Genomic DNA, 15,674 nt, shown 5'->3' on the forward strand with positions numbered 1-15,674 from the left:
TATTGCATGTGTCCCTTCATGAGCGCATTTGTTGCTGGAAGGGGCACACAAAATCCATGGGCGGGTGATCCCAGCATTCCTGTGATGATGGCCAGGACTGAAACTGCTAAAATGATGCTGGCTGGAATGTGACACACACTTTGCAGTGTGTGACCATCTTGGCAATGTCCTTTCATGCCATGCCTGTATATGTAAAGGAGTGTTAGCTATTAGACTGTGGTGAAGCCCCAATTTTCTCAACATAGGTGTGTAAAGACGTTAAAAAAAGGCTCGTTTAATGACAGCATGGTTGCCCCCTTCAGTCTTTGGCATAAACTGAACCTGTGGCAGAGGGGGAACAAGCTGTTGGTGTCTGGTTATTTTGGTCAGAATCCTGCGGCCAGCTGAAACACATTTAATTACAGACACTCTGTAGAAAGTTGTCCTTCCACTCGCTACCACTGAGGCTGTCAGTGGTAGGTCTGTGAGCTGCCGTACGTTGGCTATTAATGTGATAAGACTTGTGGAGAAGACAGTCCTCGTGTAAACCGTGACATAATCTCCACATTGACAAGGCATTCCATGGATCAACATTAAATTTTGTATTGAAAGCCACTGATGAAAAGAGTTCAGCCTGCTGTAATTGCTGGACAGTTTGCTGTGGAATATGGTGGGGAGGGATAAACTTCACAAGATCAGTGACTCATTTTAATGAAGTGCCAAACAGGTAGTCATAGAATTTTTGGGTGCTAAAAATTATAGAAAGAGTGTCTTTCTCTATCTGTGATAAGCTGATGACTTGGTTTCCAACTCACATAATTAAGTGTTCTGATACATCTGTTTCACAGTGGGAAAGTACTGCTCCATTTCCACATCATGTCAATTTCAGAAATGAGGGGTGAAATGAGTAGCTCCTTGGGTGACGCAATGATTGACAGCAGAAAAAACACGTTTACAGTTCGAAATCCATTAAATAAAAATAAAAAATAAAAAAAAACTGATGTTAGCATTGCGGAGTTCGTTCAGCAATTGTAGCTGCATTTGATATGAAATAATTTTACTTGCCATTGTACCACCTGTAGCTCTTTAAGTATTTGAGGCATATGAAGGCTATGAATTGCTTTGTGGTGTGCCTCTGTTGGTCACACACTATCCTTGCCCTTGACACAACCCAGTACTAAAATTCAGACTGAAAAAATGTGCATTTCTGTAAATGAAGTTTGTTATCCGTTTCTGTGACAGCACTGAATATTGGAGATGTTTACCAAGGCTTACTTGTCTTGAAGTCTTCATAGATGTGGAAAGATCAATCTGATTTGTGCACTACCACTATGAGGGAATTGAAATATCACTTTTGTGCAACCTAAATATTGTTGGAACAGGCCTGAAAAAGCAGCACAGGGCCCCACCCTTGCAGTGCTACTTCCCTTTCTGTGCTGCAAGTCTATCCTCTTATTATTCTTTTTTTCCCCATATGGTCTTCTTGGTGCCCATCATGCTTGGACTTGGTGTATGATTTTGGACATTTATTTTTTCTCTCTTCCGACACTTTCTACAACTTTTCATCATTCACTATATAGTCCCCATTTTTTGATTTAACCTGGCATTCCTCTTCCAAATTTTTCAGAAAGGCAGATCATGTGGGCAAGATCACCCAATGTGAGGTAGATGCCAGCTTTTGTGCCTTTCTTTCATGGTGCACATCATTTCTGGCAAAAACACACTGCAGTAGGAGGGGTCATCATCACCACGCCGGGATCACAGTATTTGTGCTGGAGATAGAAACTCCCCATGTATGCCAAGGAGTATGTGCCCGCCATGGCTGGGGCATGGAGACTCTGGGCAGCAGCTAATTTGCTAGGTTGCCGTAGCTACGGCTGTGGCTGTGGCTGATGGCACCTGTGGGGAGAGCCCCCATTCAGACTTGGTGGCACCAAGGCAGATGACTTGCAAATTAAGCAAATCAAACTTTCTTCTACTGCTGCTGGTGGAATTCTCTTCTGAAGGAAAGGATTACTACAATGTGGAAAGATATAATCCCATAATGTTTCCTTCCCTGGCTATGCCATGGGAGGAATGTATGGCTAAGAGGCAACGGAAGCAGTACTCCCCACAATACTTGGTTTGCTGTAGGACCAACAAAGATTACCTTGTTGCCACAAAGCCATAATTCTTTCTTGAACACCTTGAGGACAGGTTTTGGGAAGCAGTAGTGATTTCAAAAATGAGAAGTTGTTCAGCTCTGACTAAAATGGCATCCCCCTGCTCAGTTGCAGGTGCTGCTTGCCCCCTGACAAGCTGGGTGACATTCCTCTATCGATCACCCTCCATAACTGTCATAATATCATACAGGGTATTATCTTCCTCTGTGATGTCCTTTTACAAACCAATGATGATTTGCATGCCACAGGGTGTGCATTTTATCTGTTGTGTCCAACGGGTACCCAAGGACAACAGGACTGATAATGAGACCTTCATCTTGGCCTATGAAGGAAACTTCCCTGACAGGGTCAAGGTGATAGTGTATTGATGTGATGTGAAACTGTTTGTCCTCTCTCCTATGTGGTGCTTCAAATGCATGAGGTTCAGGCACATGTCTTAACATTGTAACACCAGCCTCATTTTTAGGGATTAAGGACATCAGGAGCACGCAGATACTCCTTGCCTCTTTCCTCCCGTCTGTCTCAACTGCAGGATAGCACCAGTCCCCCTGTTCACTGGACTGCACTGTTCAAGAGCACAAGATTCTTGACTGACTCACTAGGCCAAGAAGAAGTATAATCATTTTCATCATGTATGTATGACAATGACATCATCCTTTCTAGCGACAGCATGCTTGCTAAAGGAGCCACAGGTTTCTGGTCATAAGAGTTTTTCACGTCACTCCCCATCCCTGAAATTAGGACAGACAAATGCCGCGGACATTGAAATCATCCAGGGAGAAGAGAAACCAAAACAAGACCTGCAAGATGGAGAAAGTTGCAGTGGTCCTCACACCACTGGACCCTGGTTCCAACACTGTACTCAAGGTGGAGTTCCCTGTGACTCTTGCGGCCAATGTGTATCAATACTGTAGTATCCTTGCAACTGGTGGCAGCAGGCGACCCTAGGCATAACCTGTATCCTTGGTCCCTTCGTGCCCCTACAGGATACCAATAGCACAATCCTCTGGTCAAACTGTAGTGGTGGTGTTTTTTTACACCACTTGGCTGAGCTATAACACACCACATGGCTGAGGTATAACATCTCTTAAGCATTTCCCCCGCTTTCTGCATTGTTCTCCACGAAATGTGATTCATTACTCTCCTCGGCTGCCAGGTTGACTGACAGACCATCAGGTGGAGTTTTTGAATACATGCCTCTTGGTATGACTTTGGATGGTTGTGGCTGTTCGTGTGAGGACACCTCTGGATTTTAAAGTCTGTAATGTGTATCTCCCTCCTGATAGTGAAGTGTGACTACATTGTCTGCATTGATTTCTCGGCTGCTCCCCCCTCCACACGCTTCCTCTTTTTGGGTGATTTCAATGCCCACAACCCTTTGTGGGGTGGAATTAAGACCACTGCACATGATAATGCTATCAAAATTTTGCTTTCAGAGCTCGGTCTTTGCCCCTTGAACATGGGTGCCCTCCACACACTTCAGTGTGGCATGCGGATTTTATTCAGTCATGGATCTTTCTATTTGCAGCCATTGTCTTCTTTCCTCTTTCCATTGGAGAGTGTATGATGACCTCTGTGACAGTGATCATTTTCCAGTTACCTTGTCCCTCTCCCAGGATCACTCACCTGATTGTCCAGCCAGATGGGCCCCAACAGTGTTGACTGGGATGCCTTTGCCTCTTCCATTGCCCTTAGCAGCCAATCACACAGAGGTAGCTCACTGCAGCTGTCAAGAGTACAACTGCAGCCATTCTACTGGCACCAGATATAGCGTTCCTCTCTATTCCTTGGGACCCCCATCAAAAGACAGTACATTGGTGGACTTCAGAAATCATGGTGGCCATTAGAGATTGCAGATGGGCCCTCCAATGCCATAAATGACATCCATCAATGGAGAAACTCATTGCCTTTAAATAGCTTCATATCCAGGCCCACTCCCTAATAAAATAAGACAAACAAGAACACTGAATACCCTACTTTGTAGGTTTGGGCCAAGATTTAACACCTCTACAGACACCAGTAATTATACAGGTGTACCTGGTACCTCCTTGAATAGTGTTGTCTACGCTAACCCAGATGCTGTTGCCTAACATTTTGCTCTGCATTATGCTTGAGCCTCTGCATCTGAGAATTATCAGCTTGCATTTTGTGTCCTCAAATGGTGAGTGGAGTGAATTACTTACTTTTCACATTACCACCTAAAGCCATATAATTCTCAGATCAGTGAGAGAGAATTCCCCAGTGCCAGACACAGTGCGGTTTCTGGGCCTCATTTTTGACTCTCGGTTGTCATGGTTACCACACCTGTGAGACCTGAAAACTGGAACTCTGAAGGCACTGAACACCATCAACTGCCGTGGCCACAGGTCTTGGAGAGTGAACATGGCATGTCTCCTTCAGTTTTATCGGGCTTTTGTGTGTTCACGGCTGGACTATGGTTGCATGGTGTATGGGTCAGCGATGCCCTCTTGCTTGTGTATCATTGACACTTTCCATCATGAGGGGATTTGGCTGGCTCTAGTGCTTATTGGACCTGTCCTATACCTAGCATCTGTGCTGAGGCAGGGGAACCCCCACTTACCATCTGGCACCAGCTCCTCGTGGTGAGTCAGGTGTGTAAGTTCCTTGTAGCTCCAACTTCACCTGTACACCATTCTGTTGCTCGTCCACCTCTGGAACACCTTTTTTTCCAACCATCCATAAGTCACGATGCCATTTGGGATCCACTTGCAGCGTGTGTTGGAGTCACTCTGTGTGGAGCCAGTATGACCCCAAATGCAGGGTCTATAGTGTCATTCTCCCTGTATGCTGACAATGTTTGCACTTCCTATTGCTTCTTCACTGTGGGTGTTGCTGAATGCTAACTGCACAGTGCCATATGAAAGGAGCAGTCTTGCAGTCTTGGGCTCTTACCAATGGCTTCCAGTTTTCAGCCACCGAAGCTCACTTCATGTATTTGTTTCACTATCCACAACCAGAACTCTACCTCAGCAACCAACTGCTGAATTTGGTGGAGTCTTATTGCGGTTTGGGATTGCTCTTCAATTCCCAGTTGACATGGCATCCTCATCTTTGCCAACTTATCTGAACATACTGGTTACACCTTTATACTCCTCACTGACTCAGTAACAACAGCAGGGATGCAGACCACTCTACAATTTGCGGCTTTACAAATCTCTGATCCTGTTCTGTCTTGATTATAAGAGTCTGGCAATGGATCGGCACTGCCTTCAGCATTGCAGATGCTGGACCCGACTTATGTCAAGTGCCTTTCAGACCAGCCCTACGAGCAGCCTACTCATGGGGCTGGGGTCCCTCCACTACAAATTAGGTGCTAACAGCTGCTGCTGCTCCCATGAGCATCTGAATTACATGTCTTTTTCCTGGCAGGGATTGACAGTTGGGAAGCAGAATGCATGAAAGAAATTTGTGCCAAAGACATTATGGGTATTGTTTTGATCAACTACCACAAACTGCAGACGGGAAATGATTGATTTAAGAGGCTAAAGCACACCAAAAACACATGTGGGATTTGTGCTGGCTATATCCTACCAATGATGTGATTCTACCAATGATGTGATTCAAGGCAGGCATGGGACAGAGCCCAGTCATCTATAGGACTCAGTGAATAATGAAGTTGTTGTGACCCCATATCCAATCGAAGTAGAACTTTGTAACTGGTAATGTGAAATTATACCAATAGGTGCTTGGCAAAGGACCATTTTTGCGTGGAGTAGAATAAATTAACTTGCATCAGTTAGGGTGGCCTTATGGCAGTCCTATTGGTGCTGTGACAGATTAAGAACAGGTGACAATGCAGTGCAGGCTTTCATAGCTGGTATATACACCCTAGGTGACTGTAGTTTTATGGACATTAGGGCATGATCTAAGGCATGTTTCTCAAGCATTAAGAGATTAAAGGTTAGCCACAGCAACATGCCTTTGACCACAGCCTAACACCCGTGTAAGTAAAACCACCAAAGAGAAAAGGTGCCCCAGCTGCTGCTGGTGGCAAGCTTTATGGTTGTGGTGGCTGAAGCACTCAGTGCAGGAACGGAGCTCTTAAGAAACACCTGTGGGGCAAGCTGGTGTGTAGTATTGGTATAGGCAATGTGGGTTTGGGGAGGGCAGGTGATGGTGTGAAGGTGGTACCTGTAGCAATGTTGACACTCAAATTCCTATAGTTTGCCACAGCTTTGCATCATGCTAGAGAATTTACAGTGTCAACTGATGACCTAAAGTTTTGTGGCCCATTGGAATTTTGACTATCCCCGTTGGTTGGAAAACTTAAGGATGCACATGGTGATGATTGTAGTGGCTTTGCTTTTTCATGAGCTCATCCAGGGGTTGAAAGCAGAAGAGTCTTGCTGGGACACACACTTCCATATCAACTGGTAGACTGCTGTGGGTGCACCTTTCTCCCATGCAAGGAAGTAGTCCCTGTGGTGCACAGCATCTTTAATGTGTCTAGCATTTATTTCCCCCAATGGCAGAGCCCATATTGAGGCTTTCAGTATCCATAGCAGGTTGAGATCTAAAGGCACATTTCCACTAGCAAGTAAATTCTGTGAGACCTTTGGGCAAGTTAATTTTAGGAACTTGCTGCAAGTACTTGCATAACTGTTTCCACTAGAGTTGCGTCATGAGATATAGACAAGTGGAAGTTAACAACGTCGTGCTTAACACCAGAGCAGCTACCACTGTTGTATTATTATTATTATAAGAAAAATCACAATGAAAAATAATAAGGGAAAATAACAGAAGTTTTCAGGTGAAGTAATGGATACAAAGGCATAATATTTAAGTTTCCAAGAAATACTGTTGTATTAGCAAACAGGATAGAAAATTATAGCAAGCTATATCACCAAATGATTGCCTCTAATTGCTAATTTATACAAATATTATTTATTACTTTCAATAAAAATGTAATGTATTTATGTTTACACCAGTATTAAAAAAATTATCTAAAATTTAAAGACTTCTGTACCTACTTCCCCTTCTTGTGAAACAAAGTAGTAATCTGTAAATTCATTTTACTCTTCCTTGGCTGACTATGGTCAGTTATGTATGTTTAGAAGTTCCAGTGGCACATTCGCTTTGGCCCATGGCACCCATCTCCTCTTTGACACTACTGAAGACCAAAAACTCTTCCAAGTTTGAGAAAAACTTCCAGAACTGTTTCCACTAATTTGCAGAAGCAATTTCCAGAAGGTGACAAAACTTGTGGAAGTTGACTTGCTGAGGGTTTTCTACATTAAAAATCTTGCAGAAGCAGCGTCTGTAATTGACTTGACATTTACTTGCTAATGCACCCACACCTTAAGACCACTGCTAGCATGCTAAACTACAAAAGAAATTCCTTGGGTAGTGTAATAAACTACTAATTGTCACTGCTCGCCACTTAAACTGAAATTTATATAAACATTTGCAAAGAGAGTTTCTGCAGTTAACAATCAGATTATTTATTTGGAAAATACACTGGCAGATATTAAAATTGCAGCACCAGGAAGAATAGCACAGATCCCCCATGACACAGAAAGTGGCCTCCTAAATCCAATAGATCCACATTTGTATCACAGCTGTCGTAAAACTTGTAAAAAACTAACACATTCCAGTAGATTCTTCTTCATCTTCTTCTCCTTCTCCTTCTCCTCCTCCTCCTCCTCCTCCTCCTCCTCCTCCCACTAACCATAATAAGATCTTCTCATAACTAACCACCATCCAAATGCAATTTCTGAATGAGAAACCCACTGTGGAATTTTTTCTGATATACAGAGTGTAGATGGCATTACTTTTATTCACTTTGTGCAGTTGCACTAAAGTACTAATAATAATTTGCATAGCCAAGAATCTAGTACACTTCATGCCAGTTTAATGTTGTAATTTTAGTGGCCAGTGTGGGCTATGTCAATTTAATGCACTGTAAAAGAACTGGAGTTTTAATAGATTGATCCAGGTTGAAGTACTTTACCTTCTAATGTAAACATAAACATAACTTATGGATTAGGCCGAAGGCCTGTTCCAACTGACAGACTGCTGCCTGCAATGCGGTACAAGGACCATGGGACATGTGATGAGAATGAGAATGTTGCCAATGCCTCCAGTTGTTCTTACCAGTAGATGAATCCTGGTGATGCCACTGCTTCTTTATTTAAGTGGCTTTTCACTTGGCCTCATAAGGCAGAGTTTACTCCATTCCAGACCTCGGAATTTTTGGAATCAAACCCAGGTGTCTCCAAACTGAAAACAGCAACGCTAACTATTTTGCTACAGAGGCTGCTTTGCTTTGTATAGAGCTAACCTGAATTCCCTTTAAGATAGGGTTTGAACACACAACATTTGAATTTCAAAAGACATGAATACTTTAATATCTGGAGGCATCTAGAAACAGTATTTTGTGTGAAATGGGAAAAATTAGAAAAGGCACATTTGTTTCCATTTCATTTCACTAATTATTGAAACATGTGCAAGAAAGAGTGGATGGGAACAGTCATCTGAAAATAGTGAACATAAAGCATGCACAATCTCAATAGTAAAATAGTTAGTTGGAGTTTTTGTATTGTTGTCAGAATATAGAGCATATGTCCACTACTTCTTCTATGAATAGATTGATCTTACAGGAGATGCTTTTTGCTATTTAAGTGTTCAAAGTATTAACCTACCAGAACCAGTAACTTTTTGAACAGTGAATTAGGTTGTATCTCAACCTGAATTACGACAACCTGGAAAGACATTGTAACACATAATGACCTTCAACTGGCTACTGTTTTTCTCACCATTTATTCATGTCACTTCTCATTACACATATAATATAGGATTCATTTCATGTCCAAATAAGGAAAATAATTTACAGTATAATTAATCAGATGGCCGTGAAGTTACAAATGAAACACTGTCATTCCTTAAATTACTCTATTATTGTTCCAAACTCTTTTCTGACTCTTTTACTGAACACTACACTAATCACATTCGCTCACCAAAACACAATACCAGCAGCTTTTCTCTTTTAACATTTCCATTAATAATCAAAACTTCAAATATTGAAGACCAGTTTGACCCCTACTTTTCTGATAAGACAGCCAGTATTAGTCATTGATGGGATTTACTTTCGCTTAAAAGTTTGTGTAGCATTTGAAAAAGTCGAGACCCTGTGACCTCATTCTGTAACCCTGTGTTAAAATACACGTCATAATTGCAGTGGTATTTTGTCTTTTTTTCTGTGTACTACTGATACCCCAGTGATCTACAGTCAGCAGTAAAGCATCATAAACAATTGAATAGTATCTTTTTAGTGTAAAAATTCCATCTTTGCAACAACATTAAACTTTTTTGTTTGATTGCCAGACCACATTTTGCCTCTTTTATTTCTTAAGCATTTTCAGGAGTGATTTTATGTGCTTTTTTCCATTTAGGTGCCTTGATGAAACTTTATTTAACTGTTCTGTTCAGTCGTTCTATACAGTCTACGGTATCTCATTCTTGAAATTTGTTCCACATGTCAATTGTGTACTTCTCATAGTCAAGATCCTTCAAAAATAAAAACAAAAAGTGAAATGTAATGTGGTAGCCAAACATACACTGTTTATTTAGTGACAGAGATGGAAATTATACTCTCAGAAGATCCCAATGATAAATTTAGTGATTAAGGAAGACAAAACATACATGATGATTTTAAACCTATGTTACAAACTAAGATCTGTAAAAGGCAACAAAGACTGCATTCAATCTTGAGAAAAATACCATCCAGTGAGATGTGGAATTAGAACAAAGTTTTGACCAAGCAAACAAGAAGGGCAGTTTTACACCCTGTCAAGAATAGTCTGCACTTCAGGACACCGTGTGTTTGAAGTGTGAATGTGGTACTCCTTATACAATGCATATAATCATAATTGATTAATTTTGTGCAGAGTTTTCACAGCATACAAACCTCACACATTGTAGAAATCTGTTGTTGTGGGGTCATAGCCTTGGAAAAGGACCAAATTTAAATTTAAAATTACAAATCTTTGTGTACACCCGGGTGCATGAGGGATGATACAAATCAGTATGGACTGCAATAAACATGGGTACCTATAAGCAGTGTTTGGAAATATGCTGAGTGTGTAAGTGATAACAGTTTTATAAATGTAAATGTAATGAAACTTGTAGTGTGGGTGGTAGCCTCTGCTGCTTCACTCAGGAATGATACCTAATCAGAGGAACATCCTATATTTACACACGCAGGTGATATGACACTGGACAACTGCTCACTATATGTTTGTTTTGGCAGACACTTCTGTGATGCTAGCCCGGTAGCCCAGTCAGCAAAGACAAACGTTGGCTGTGAGAAAAAAATTGTGTATTCGCAAATTTTTGTACAGCGGTAAGGGGGGAGGGAGGGGAGGGGAGGGGATTGTGTCACAAAGATGCTAAAAATACTGGCCGATGGGGGCATTAAAAAGTAACTTCTTTATATTTTTCTTAAATAACTAAAACCACAGCTTCTGGTGAAAATGTTTCCTAGTACAAAATTAAACTGCCCTACATTTCCTACAAAAAAAGCCGCATGCTTTGCAGTGCACAGAAAAATCTCAGATTGTTAAAAATATGGTTTTAACTGTATAAAATTAATGTTTATCTTTAAATGAAGTGGGTCAAAAATAAACATTAAATTTGTGAACTACATCCATGGACAGAATCTGCATAAATCTCTATGCAGTGTTAGACGGGAAATTGATTCTTTCCCATCCTGTATAGCAGATGTAGTTCCCTTCTGGGAAAGGCAATTTCCCCAACCACAAGCACTGCTTGATTTTCAATTTACAGACAGAATTTCCTGTCCAGTTTTCTTAAGCGAGTACACAAAATACTTTCACTGAGCATGTGTCTATATAGTGGAGTTATTTTCATTTTATTTAAGTGAGAACTTATTTGCAGTTGCTCAGTGATCTATTATGTAAAACAGCTGTAGCTGTAGCTGTTAACTGTCTACAAGATTGAAGAGCCTGTCCCAACTGTAACACACCATGAATATGTTTTCAACAATGTCAATGTCATTGTCTCCACTATCACTATCTGAAATACTTTTCACAGCAGAGTGGTGTCAAATGCATCACCTCATCATCAGCCCCCAACATCCGAAGCAGTACAGATGCTTAAATTGTCTCTCTCTGCAGCAGGTGGAGGTAACCAAGGTGTTACAGAACTTCAGATCTTTCAACTTAAGTCAAGCAATGCATTGCAGATGATTACTGTTCAAGTGTAGAAGACGAACAATCCCATTCCAACAGACATAGTCATACACAACTTGGAAGATATACTGTGGATATGTGGTAAGTGGCTCCACTTGGTGTAGTCCACTCTACAAGTGCCAGCAATTCCTCAATCAGTAACATAACTAATGATGAGAGAAGTGCAGTGATTTTCTAGTAATTCATTAATTCTCCGCCAATTACACGGCTTTGCAGTATGCTGTAAACAATACACAGACACAAAGTGATGCCTTTATTGATCCAATTCCTTTCCCACGAACACTACATGGGTCACTGACAACCTCATACTTACAAATTATAGACTTCTCAGCCATTGTGTAAAGGAATGTATTTTACATAAAAGCTCACTTAACAACTGCAAACAAATACTGATTTAATAAACTAAGAAAAACTTCACTATGTAAACATGTGCTTGGTGAAGTTATTTTGTCTATTCACGTAAGGGAACTGAACAGAAGTCTGGAAGTGCTTGTGATGGAGGAAGTCACCTTTTACTGGAAAAAACACTATATCTGCCATACAGGATGACTAAGAATCAATTTCCTATTTAACAGTGTAAAACAGTGTGCAGAGATTTATTTTGATTCTGTCGTTATGCATTGTTTGTGATAGTGTTATTAGTAACTCATAGCTACATTCCATGTAGTGTTAACACTTTTTGTGGAAAATAATCACCCTCCTCCCCCAGACATGTCTGTGCACCGCATTGCCAGTGATGAAAAGGTGGACTGTGGAGGGTCAGTATAACTTTGTGGCATAGTGAAGTAGGTGAAATTGGGAATCAACTGCTCGATCTTCAATTTGAAGCCCTTTGAAGGAGAGAAGTGTATGGCCACAATATGGTGACCTACCTTTGCTCGTGCTACTACTCCACACATCCTCCACTACCACACCACACCTTTTTACACCCCCAGAACACAGTTTATCCTTTAATATGTCACTACTACACTTAGACATGATACACACATTTAATATTTGTTTTTAATCCAATTCATTTAAAGATGTCGATTTTATAGCATTAAAACAATATTTTTAATAATGCAATTTTTCCATCCTCTGAAATGCAGAAAACAATAGTCCTAGAGAAAAAAAGGGGAGAACCTGGGTTTTGTAGGTAATTTAACACAGTTTGACTTTTTTACTGGAAAACATTTTTGGCAGAAGCAGTAGTTTTTTTACTCAAGAAAATCACTAAATAGTGACCTTTGAATGCTCCCCACACCTGCCCCAATGCTCATGTCCTTTCATTTAGGATTTTTATGACATTGTTCATGTCACTCCCTCCTACCGCTGTACAAAAATTTGTGACTACACATATTTTTCCCCTAATCTTCCTTTGTTGACAGGAATAAGGAGGCTGGTAAAGTGTGCAGTACTTAGCTTGCAGATATGACTTGTCATCATTGGCTTTCACACATCTTGTGTATCTCTACTCACTGATTCTGAACACATACCACTAGCCCAAGAAGAATCTTGGAATATTTACAAGCATTCTCATTGCATAAAAAGGGCTGCTGCGGACATTTGTGTGTGTTTATTTGCACTGCCATCATCTGTAGAGGATGCAAAGTTATCTGAATTTTGGTTACTCAGTAATGCCATTTTAGACATGCCAGATGGTTTCCATAAGACTGAGAAACAGATATTCTCCAACACAATAACATAGTTAACCTATGACTGGAGGTGCACAATATCTTATTGTTCTGGTTCCTGATCTTTCATCTGAACAGATGTAACAGTGCTGTTGGCAATATTTTGCTTGTCATACCATTCTTCACAAAAACTTCGGGAACTGTAAAATGGTTTTGGAAGGTGATCCACAGCTTAAGTAACACAGTTTTCTTTACCATATTGTTCTATTCAGCATTTTTCTCAGGATGTCACTTTCTATTATAAGGAAACTGTGGTTGAGATTTTTATTTTTTTTATGTCTTTATTTTCATTTGTTCTTTACTTAGTCATGGACAGTACTTAGTGTGTCTTTCACTGTTTATGACACTAGAGAACATATTTTCTTGAAACAATGACATACACACTCACAGTAAATTTAACAGAATTTCATTGCTGTATAAGTATGGCTTTAGAAATCAACATTAGTCAAAATATTGACTTTATTTCCACCTGAAGCCATTAGCTTCCATGCTTTATGCACAGTCTTGCTTGGTGTTGATGAAAGACACATTCTTTCATCACCCTCAAAAGAACTGTAATAACCTGAAAGTTAGATTGTTGTTAGTTTCCTAATATTTGGATGCAGATCTTCTACAAAATTTATATAAAAATGACATGATTCAAAAAACTTAATGTAACAATCCATACTTATTCGCAAAGTAAAAGCCGAGTTGTAAATAAAGGAAGAGGTTTTATTTACCAGGATAAAAAGCAGAGCAGTGTGCTCAATATTTATGTGTAATTTTGGTAGACCTGTTGAACGTATGTGCTTGTAAATTACCTATTACTATTACCTATTGATTTCAGCTTTCAGGATTAGAGAACAGAAACATGCAAAAAATAAACTTGATTTCTAACATAAGTTCCATCGTCAGAAGCCATAAAGTGCAGGATGATTCAGAATGAATGGGGACGAAAAGAAATTATACCTGTGACTATAGTAATGACTTTATTTCTGATTAAATGAGTACCTGGCATTGCCCTGGCATGTATTTCTTTCAGTTCTATTAGTCCATCTCCTCCATATAACATGAATGGCACATCATTTGATACAGCATGACTGATCCAGCACTGCGGAAGAGACTGATCCAGCACTGCGGAAGAGATTCATTGGGGTGACCAAGTACAATGTTGTGCCAAAGTGGCGGGGCTCCATTCTACTCTGAAATGAAGAGGAGTACCTCTTCTGTCAACTGAGGCAACAACTGGAATGAAAGCATATCAGGATAGATCATGCCTGTGATGGTAGATTCTGTGAAGAAGAAAGGATCAACGACAATGGTTGGTACAGAACAGAAAACATTAAGTTTTTGAAAATCACGTACATGTTCCAGAGAGGCATGCAAGTTTGGTGTACCCCATATTTCCAAATTATGCTTATTCACTTTGCCATTTGTCTGAAATGTCATTTCGTTAGAGAATCCAAGTCTGTCTGTAAAACCATCTTTGTTTGAAACTCGATGCATAATTGTCTATGGTTTGGTTCATCAGCTAGTTTTAGTGCCTGTGACATTTGAGTTCTGTAAGTCTCAAACTGCATATGCTTGCGCAAAATATGTCACACTGTTGACTTCAATACATTCACTTTTGTCTGCTGCCGTGATGCGATTTTCTGGGGCTTCTTTCATACATTGTACAAATGTTTTCCACCACTTCACTGTAGAGAGATGGCTGTTCCGTGACTTTGTTCTTGCATATGCATCCTGTCTTCTCTAACTGCATTACCCCTGTAGCAATGTCATGATACTGTTGTACCACTTTACCAAACTTGGTCCCAAAATGTCCGAAGAGTGATTATTGATGGTGTTTTTGTGTATTCTACTATAAAATGCACCTTTTCTATTGCTGATGCTGCCATTTTGAATGCTAACACCACCAATGAACAATGGCAGCTTAATGACAACTTTTCATTTTCATTATTGCCAACCTAAAGTGTGAGAGTTAACCTTTCAGTCTATATGTCTATTTCTGAAATAAAGTCATTACTGTAGTCACAGGAATACTTTCTTTTTGTCTCATTCATTTTGAATCACCGTGTATAAGAGGAAAAGGAAGATTTCCAGAAAGATAAAAGAAATGACAAGGATAGCTACCAGCTCAAGAGAAACATGGGTACAAGAGGAAATTAAATCAAACCATGAACTCTGTTCTCTGCTGTCGAGTACTTTTTTTTATTAAACAGTTTCTTTTGAGCTTCACCTCTTTCATTTAAAATGAGTTCTCTAACTCAATATTATTATTTAATCAAATAAGCCACTACTGTGCATAGATTGAAAGAAATAGCTACTGCTAAAAGTTATACTGACAACTAATTATCATTAATGATCATATACACTTGTCAGCAACTGTACTGGAGATGGCTGCTGTGCTGAAGAGAGAGATAGTGTTCTGTAGCAATGGCAGAAATACTGGGATGCCTTCAAACATTGTACTCATCTTTTGCATTGACGGTTAAGGACAATACAGACAGAAGCAGGGCATTCGATCATGGCCAAATCTTGGACTTGGGCACCCATCTCAGAAGCAGATGCAGACATCAGGCTTCACATCCTGACAAGGATGTACCACTTGTACCTCAGTTTGTCACACTTTAGAACTGACTTAACCAGCT

The 15,674-nt window shown here is 40.2% G+C and overlaps 1 protein-coding gene across 2 annotated transcripts in view; it reads right to left on the bottom strand.

Moving 5' to 3' along the window:
• Positions 1-13,351: 13,351 nt before the first annotated feature.
• The window catches only part of LOC126473461 (uncharacterized), a 265,016-nt gene continuing 262,693 nt past the window's right edge, over positions 13,352-15,674 (bottom strand). For both annotated transcript variants that reach the window (XM_050100526.1, XM_050100524.1), the window contains one exon: positions 13,352-13,606. In XM_050100526.1, coding sequence (XP_049956483.1) covers positions 13,473-13,606 — 134 coding nt within the window. In that variant the 3' untranslated portion in view covers positions 13,352-13,472. The remainder of the gene's footprint in view (positions 13,607-15,674) is intronic.

This window comes from Schistocerca serialis, chromosome 4, assembly GCF_023864345.2.
Source record: "Schistocerca serialis cubense isolate TAMUIC-IGC-003099 chromosome 4, iqSchSeri2.2, whole genome shotgun sequence".
NCBI lineage: Eukaryota > Metazoa > Arthropoda > Insecta > Orthoptera > Acrididae > Schistocerca > Schistocerca serialis.